The 8,834-nt window shown below is 42.5% G+C and overlaps 1 protein-coding gene across 1 annotated transcript in view; it reads left to right on the top strand.

The window, feature by feature from the left end:
* Positions 1 to 5,490: 5,490 nt before the first annotated feature.
* Positions 5,491 to 8,834, top strand: part of LPAR1 (lysophosphatidic acid receptor 1) — a gene marked incomplete at both ends in the record, with an annotated part of 39,544 nt that continues 36,200 nt past the window's right edge. Inside the window, one exon of the mRNA XM_079548666.1 lies at positions 5,491 to 5,550. Coding sequence (XP_079404792.1) covers positions 5,491 to 5,550 — 60 coding nt within the window. The remainder of the gene's footprint in view (positions 5,551 to 8,834) is intronic.

Here is an 8,834-nt window from a genome sequence, read left to right as displayed (position 1 = left end):
CTGTTGTGGGAGAGACGTGCTTTTATTCGCGTGTTGAACGTGCTCAAGCTTATAGGCAAGATTTGCGTAGCAAAGGAGGCTGCTGGAGGTGAGCGGTGGCAGATGATGGCTCTTTGGATGGCAAGTCAGAGATGCCATGTGAAACGTGGAATGTCTCTGGAGCGACATCTGGAAGTGAAACCCCATGTATCAGATCGTTTTCTAATCTTGCCTTTCTAAAAGTTGCTTCAATTTTTTGTTTTATTTTCCTTGACTTTCCTAGCCATCTGGGGTCAATTAGTACTTAAATCTGTCTTCTTTACAACCGCAAGTTGGGCTTTTATTCACTAGAGATGGACAGGGAGAGGAGCCTTGTTTAGCTGAGCCAAATACAGTAGCTTCAAGATCGTGCTGAATCAGTATCTCTTGAGTCACCTAATCCAGAAACTTGAAGTCTGTGGAGAGAGGCAGTGGTAGGAAAGGATACTGTGATAAGTATCAAGGCTGAACAACTGTAACAGTGCCAAAAATCTGATATGAACCAACACAGGAGGCAGACCCAAATTCTGAAAACACAGCTGGCTTTTTTGAAGGTCTTTGCAAAAACAGGATAGTTATTTTTGTTATTGCAACGGATATTTCAGAAGTAGTTCCATCAGTGCTTCTCTGGCATGTAACTGCATTTCTCCTAACTTCTTAAAGTAATGACAGAACTACATTGCTCGTCTTTTCTGCGTTCTCAGATGGGTGATCCAGAAATTATGGTGTTTAATCATAATGTGCTTAAGAGCCACATTTTCATTTGGTAAGATCATTAGTCCATGCATTAGATAGGTGCTACTCTTTCAGGCGTCAGCAATTTTTAAAACAGTGTGTTACCATAAATGACTTCCTAAATGTTGTATTTATGGTGAAATTCTATTTGCTGGAGTTGCTGGAGTAGTAGCTTTCATTTTACTAATTTTAAGTAAGTGTTGAATGTCTTTCCCCACTTGGTAGTTCTCTCAGTGGTATCAGCAAAGACAGCAGCACTTATCAAGAGAGGACAGCGTAGACTGTTGCATGCAGTGCTTCCAGTTATAGTGTTTGGGAGTGGTATGTGGGAAGCTGTGTCCAGATTTGGGGATTTTTTTTCAGCGTTGTAGGCAGTAAGCCATCAAAACCTCATTAGTAAGAAGCCACTCTTGTGCTTTTGTGTTTCGGACTTCCTTTTTAGTGGAGATTACATTTTTGCCACAGCGCTCCTGAGAGGAGATCCTGTTGCCTTTATTTGCAGTTCTTGAAAAACACAAGACTGCACCCAGAGCTCACGGGTATTAAGTTAGGAGCCACCTTTGTTTGCTGTGGAAGCAGAGTGCCCTTCACATTTTGTTTCTGCTGAAGGAGCTGGGGTGGGCTGGGGGCAGGGGGAGAGTCCCTTTGTACAGTCTGATCCACTTTCAGTAGGAATGCTTTTCGGAGTGTAACTGTTTGGCATAAAGTCCTCATTGCCACGTACCTTATGCTCAGGAGGTTGAATAGCTCCAGTATGGTGCAGAAGCAGTGGTGACCCCATCCTTCATGTCCCCTGTCTCCTTTTGTCTACCCACTCCTACCCATTTACAGGCTTTGTTGGCTGGGCAGAAACAAGGAAGTAACCAATTTAATGATATGAGCGGCATTCAAGATACCGTGGGCAAACCCTGCTTTGCTTCAATCTTTTGCATCCGGCATTTTTTTAATTTTACCAGTTGGAGGCACCTTTTGCCACGCAAGATATGAGCAGAAGAGTCTTCCTTTTCCTGCCTAAAGGAGGGATCAGTGCAGTGCATGTAGTGAAAATGCAACTAGGTGGGTACGCAAAATAGTCACTCCAAAGTGTTTTTCACTGGTCCTGTGTTTTTGCTTTCCTGGAGAGATTATAAAAAGTGACTGCAGACAGCAGATTTTCCTTTTCTCTGTGTTAAAGTACTTGGGGTCTAGTACAAGATCAGGCTTTCTCTGCTCTTGATGTACTACCTGGAGCTAGTTAAAGGCCAGACAGGTTTAAGGTTTTATTTTTTTTTCACTTTTTCTCTTCTGTCCTGTGGTAATCCCTGATAAAAACAATTTTATCAATCCTGCTGGGCAAGCTGGATTCTGAGCATACGCTTGATTTTATTCAAGATAGTCCTCTCTGAAATCTGCATCATGTATAGTGTATTTTGTTCTCCAACATTTCAGGAACAAGAAAGAAGAATATAGGAAAAAATGATGAGCTGCTCTAAGGCATATGCAGGGTCGTTGCTACTCATTAGCATGTTTTAAGAAGGATAGAAACAGAGGTCTAATGAGGTGTTATTTGAGTTAGATTTGTGACAGTCTTCCACAGCTGATGACCTTGAGGCTATTGATGGAGTTTTACTGGAAGTCACTCTCTTCTTGTTCAAATAGCGAAACTTCTCTAATGGCAGCATTTTCAAGTTGAAGGCTCACATCACTCCCATTTACAAGAAAGGGAGCAGGGAGGAGCTGGGGAACTACAGGCTGCTGGGTCTCACTTCTGTGCCTGGAAGATCATGTAACAGATCCTCCCAGACGACATGCTTGATCATATGAGGGATGAGCGTGTGATCTCAGACAGCCAGTATGGCTTCACCAGGGGAAGGTCATGCTTTACCACTCTAGTGGACTTCTGTGATGGAATGATGGCATCAGTGGACAAGGGAAAGGCGACTGATGTCCTTTACCTGGACTTGAGCAAGGCCTTTGACATGGTCCCCCACCACATCCTTATCTCCAAATTGGAGGGATGTGGATTTGATGGCTGGACCACTCAGTGGATAAGGATTTGCTTGAAAGGCCGCAGACAGAGGGTGGTCATTAATGGCTCTAATGACTCTAATGGAGTCCAGGTGGAGGCTAGTAATGAGTGGTGTCCCCCGGGGGTCTGTCTTGGGACCAGTGCTCTTTAACATCTTTATCACTGACATCGATGACGGAATCCAGTGCACCCTCAGCAAGCTTGCTGATGACACCAAGCTGAGTGGTGCAGTTGACACGGTGGAAGGAAGGGATGCCATTCAGAGGGACCTCGAGAGGCTGGAAAGATGGGCTGAGGTGAACCTGATGAGGTTCAACACAGCAAAGTGCAGAGTTTTGCATTCGGGCCGGAGGATTCCCAGGCATCCATAGAGACTGGAAGGAGAAATCCTTGAGACCTGGGGGTCTTGATAGACGAAAAGCTTAACATGAGCCAGCAGTGTGCTCTTGCAACTCGGAAAGCAACTGGTATCCTGGGCTCCAGAAGAGTGGTGGCCAGCAGGGAGAGGGAGGTGATTGTCCCCCTCTACTCTGCTCTTGGGAGGCCCCATCTGCAGTACTGTGTCCAGGTCTGGAGCCCCCAGTACAAGAAAGACAGGGAGCTGTTGGAGAGAGTCTAGAAGAGGGCCACAAAGATGACCAGGGGACTGGAGCACTTCCCCTACAAAGACAGGCTGAGGGAGCTGGGCTTGTTCAGCCTGGAGAAAAGAAGGCTGTGGGGTGACCTCATTGCGGCCTTTCAGTACCTAAAGGGAACCTACAAAGAGAAGGGGAATCAACTCTTTGAAAGGGTAGATAACAGCAGGACAAGAGGAAATGGCTTTAACTTGAGTGAGGGAAGATTTAGGTTGAATGTCAGGAAGAAGCTCTTTACTCTGAGAGTGGTGAGGTTCTGGAACAGGCTGCCCAGAGAGGCTGTGGATGCCCCATCCCTGGAGGTGTTCAAGGCCAGGTTGGTTGGGACCCTGGGCAGCCTGGTCTAGCATTAAATGGAGAGGTTGGCGGCCCTGCATGTGGCAGGGGGGTTGGAGATCCATGAGGGTCCCTTCCAACCCTGGCCATTCTGTGATTCTGTGATTCTGTGATTCTGTGATATTACAGTGGTGTTTCCTTCATCTGTCAGGCACAGAGGTAAAAATCTGAATTTCAGAATTCAGTGAATTTCAGAAAATAGGCCAAAAGTCTGTTTTGAAATGGAAATGGGAAGCCTGAAAGATCTGCCGTGTGGTTCTTTGATTTCCAGTGAAGGTTTTCTTGGAGGAATGATAAATCTCCATTTTCTGTCCTCTGCATGAGCATAGTGGTAAAAATTTGGAGCAAGGAGTGGAAAGAATGAAAGGCTGCTAGCAAGAGATGAGTAAGAAGGAATAGGGGTCACTGGAAAGCTATATAAAGATGGGAAAAATGATCCTAGAGCTTGGAAGACGAGCCAGGCAGCTACAAGTGATGTCAGGCATGCTGGGTTGTGTTGAAATGTGAAGCAGGCATTTGAAGATAATGCTTTTGGAGAAGGAGGAGTAATTTCCAGGGTGGTGTGTGAAGGCTGAGTTTGGACACATGGGCGCACAAAAAGACAAAATCGACTCATAAGAGCATGTGGAGTGCAGCTTATCAGCTCTGTCTTGGCTGTGTAAGTATGGGCTGGCTTTGAGAAAAGGGACCAAAGGCCAGGAAAGCTGCTAGCTTTGGCTGTGTGCTTGCACCACAGTCTGAGTTTGAAAAATACCGGTTAGATCAGGGTTCATTTTAGGTGTATTTGATGAGGACTGACTACGCTTTGCGGGGGTGGTTTTCCACCGTGACTTACAGAGTAGGAAGTGGTAGATGCTATGAGCAATAGATCTTTCTCCCAAATCCTTTCTGGTGGCTCGTCTGTGGGCTGCATTGTGTACGTCTTGCATAACTGTGGAAAAAAATTAATAGCTGCAGTAGCAAAAGTCTGGAGTTTTTAAGTGGGCTTTATTTCATGGCCATTTGCAGTTTTCTACCTTTTTGTTTGGTTTCCTTTGCATACAGGAATAGATACATAGACTGAAACTGATCTAAGCCTTGATAAACATGATAGCTAAGAAAATAACTTGTTTTGTTGTATCATCTCATCAGCCTGTACATACCAGTTCAGTATATTCACCCACAGTACGTATCTGCCAGAAAGAATAAGTACGATTGAAACTCACCTACAATAAGTTTGTCATAATCCTTAAGATGAAGAATGTTTGTGATCACTGAAAGGTAAGACATAGCAGTTGAGAACCTGAGGGTAATCTTCTGTGAGGTTCTCCTTCTGTTCCTCTAAGTGGAGAAAAAATACTACTGTTAATGTAGCGCTCTCAAGTGACCATCTTTGCTTAGAAATGTGTGCGGGGTCTGCACATTAGTCTTCTTGCTGTGTGCAGTTTCTGTGAGTTCTAGTTTGTGTGGTCAAGTGGATTGTTTTGCTGTTCTGGGCTAAATGACATGGTGCCCTTTGAAACTCCTCCTGTGAGTCTACTGTAAATGGCCATGTGAGCCAGTTGGCTGTACAAACTCCCAGGCTAGTTTTGTAGCAGCTCAGGGGCTTGGGTGTTGACTGCATACCCAGCTCTCATGTTATTCTCAACCATATTTTTTCTTCTTGCCAGGAGCAAATGCCAGCATGACTGGGATCTGAGGAGGCATCTCCGTGTTCTTACCAGAAGTTTGTGGCTCCAGAGGAGGGGTGCAAGGACAGCAGGAACATTTTGAGCTAAAATGGATATCCCCACCGATTTGGTGCCATCCTCCATGATGTCACAGCCTGAGGTGATCGAGGTGAGGAGATCACAATGAAACTCAGGCAGCCAAGCTGTCTGAACCTCTTTTTTGTTTCCCCAATGAATTCCTGCTTCTTTTTTTTTTCTCCCTCAGTTTTGAGTCATCGAGGGAATTTTCCCTGAAACATTGTATTAAAGACATTCATCATTTCCTAAGAATGTTGTTATACTTTGAGGCATGACACTGTATTATACTGCTATTTGTAGAAGAAAAGATACAGCGTATTATGATCCTTATTGTTTCCACGTAGGTGTTGCCTGCCATGTGGTTTGATTTTACTGTGCATAATGAATACAGGGTAGAAGAAGGTCACGATGGGGTTCATTTGGAATAAAACCACGAGAAATTTCAGGTTCAGTGCTCTTATGAAGAGTGCTAAGCTTCTAAGCCAAAACTGGCAATAAAATAGTAATATACTTACAATTACTAACAATTACTAATCTTACTTTCATGAGTCAAAGTGCATGCTTAAGACTTGATATTTATAAATACCTAAGTGATTTCTTCAGCTCCATGCACTGAACACCACATATTTTTTCCTGTTAGTGAAGTAAATATTACAAACAGAAAAGGAGATGTTAGTACTGCTGAAGGTTTCGTCTTGAAAAGTTCCTCTGACTTGAGCCCCAGGTGTCTGTTGGAATTTAAAACTTTTAAGGGTATATACTTTATATATACATCACTCCACAACTGGTTAAGTTTAGGTGATACTATCAGAAAATTGGCAACATAACTTTTTTTTTTCTTTTTTTCCTTTTTGCTAAAGATCTTTTGACTCGAGAGAACTGAATCTCTTAGCAGAGACCTCTGAGAAGCTGCAAAAAACTTATTAATGGGTGGTGGAGCTAAGTCTAAAATCTCTTTTAGGGGCAATTATTTGTGCTCCTTTTCTCCCTGGACTTCAGATTAAGAAGTAGTACATTTTAAAACTATTTCTGTTGCTTTTCAAGTCTATATTAGGGTCAGAGAAGGATTTTATCTCTTTGCAGCAGGTTTCAGGACACCTGACAGGAAGGAGATCCTGTATGGCTGTATTGCAGGGTGCTTGGCCACTGATGCACTCTTCTGCCTTCCTGGACTAAGGCTCCCCCAGACCATCCCCTGCATGCTCCGAAAGGCATCTGCACCACTGTCTTCCTGCATTCTCTTTTGAGAAGCTTCTTTGCATGTAAGAAACGTGTGCTACTGTTCAGGGGCTGCTGTTCAGCATAAATGCCTTTTTGAAGAGAGCATCAGTCAGAGAGAGAGTTTGTCAGAGAGAGAGTCAGTTGTGGTGTAAGAACAAGTGGGAGAAAAGCTATTACTTCTAAAGGGTTTGATTGAAAATGGCCTTCTAAACTGTATGGTCACGGTTCTGTTGCATTTACCATAAATGCATGCTTTGTGCAGGGACTTTCTGCTGACTACATCTTGCACAGGATTTGGATCTCTAGACCAAAGACAAGAGGCAAAAAGTATAATCTAAATATAGATTATACTAGATATTGGCTGTTAACATAGATGGGTTTAGTTGGAAATACTAGTGATAGGTGGGCAGTTGGACTGGCTGATCTTAGAGGTCTTTTCCGACCTTGATGATTCTATGATTCTGTGGCTCTCCGTTCCATGTCCGGGTTCCAGAGTCCATACTTCCATAGGATTTGACTTGAGAGCAAAAACAAAATGGCAACAGGAGGCAAAGGAAAGACTGATATCTCAGTGTGGGTTGTAAAATACTATTCTCTGAACCTCTTATTGTAAAAGCAGATTCCAATTTCACAGATTATATCCACATGGCAGGTTTTAAGTGCACGTGTGAATTCATCACAGATTTCAGTAAGCCATGCTGGATATGATGGTTACAGGGCTTTAACCTATGTAAAGGAGAAATGGCTCCAAAAAAAATAGCCTGGAGACTTCTGTTGCTGAGGGTGAGGAACAATTTTTTTAACAGAAAAGGGCATTGTAACATATCTTAAGGGCAGAATAATTAGACAGAAATGAAGCAGATTCCTAGTGAATGGGCTTGACTTTAGCATTTGTGCTAAATGAGCATTAAAATGAGCTTTGGTTATTGTTTAAGAAAAGGTACATTTGTTAGAATACCTTTTTTTTTCTGCAGCACATTATTTTTCCTTTTAAAACCGAGTAGAAACCACAGTCAGCTGCAGAAGATATTTAGGGGCTAATGTCTTAGAGATAAAAAAATAAGACAACTTGGAAGTAGCCTTGCATGCTTTCTACATGAGCTAGATGGCATCTCATTTATTATTTAAAAAAAAAAAAAAAGTGCTTTGCTACTTTACTTGAAAGTTTCTTTCTTTCTTTCTTTCTTTCTTTTTTTTTTTCTTTTTGGTATTCTTTTAGCATTAATTTTTTTATTTAGTGTTACCAGGACAGTTGGTTTCCTGGATACTTCGTTTGGACACTTTAGCATTAGAAATAGGTATATATGTACTCACCACAGAAGCAAGTACTCCTTTGACTGTCATCAGCCCTTTAAATAAATGCCCAAGGACAGCCAAGAATAGGCTGTTACCACACAGGATAATCCCAGAGACCTCAGCAATGCTTTTTGTAGTCCAAAGCCCACTCTGACAGGTTTTGGCTTAGGCTTGATCGTACAGATGCTTGTGGTGACACCGCAGTGGGAAGTTTTGTTAATTTAATTGAAATAGGTATTTTTCATGTGATTTATTTTCTGAGTCGACAGAAAGGCTCATATTGTGGAAAGGTTTTCAAAGTTCTTAATACCAGGTGTAACAGTGCTGCTACTTTCTTATTGCCAGTCTGTCAGCACAGTAAGGGATTTTGATGCATCTCCACAAGCCTCTACTGAAGCAACACTTGTTTTCCACAGTAATGTCTCTTCATATTCTCCCATGCACTGATCTCTCTGAAGCTCTGCTTCAACCTTCTTTCCCCCTCCAGCATTCACCAGAGGTAAGCACTGAATGCATCTTGGCCATGTTTAAATGTGAAGGATAAATGAAGTTTCAGGGTGTTTGACTGTCTGCAGCTGAGATCTGGATCAGAAAATGATTCTAGGACAGCATTCCCAATATATCAAAGAATCAATTAAAAGAAAAAATTGCCGTAGTTAACAAATATTTGTTGGTGATGGAGTTTTTTTTATTGTAGGGCTGTGTCTATTGATTTCAAATGAGACATAAGCTGTTCTGTTCCTTAGAGGAAGAAACAACAAAATTACAAAACTTTCTGTTTTCGTAAGTTTCAGAATTTTTTTTGCAGACCTAACAGCTTCATGGTTCAGCTCTGTATGTGCAAAAGGATAACAGAAA

The sequence above is a fragment of the Tetrao urogallus genome, assembly GCF_951394365.1.
Source record: "Tetrao urogallus genome assembly, chromosome: Z".
NCBI lineage: Eukaryota > Metazoa > Chordata > Aves > Galliformes > Phasianidae > Tetrao > Tetrao urogallus.
This window is presented reverse-complemented; position numbering and strand designations above follow the sequence as displayed.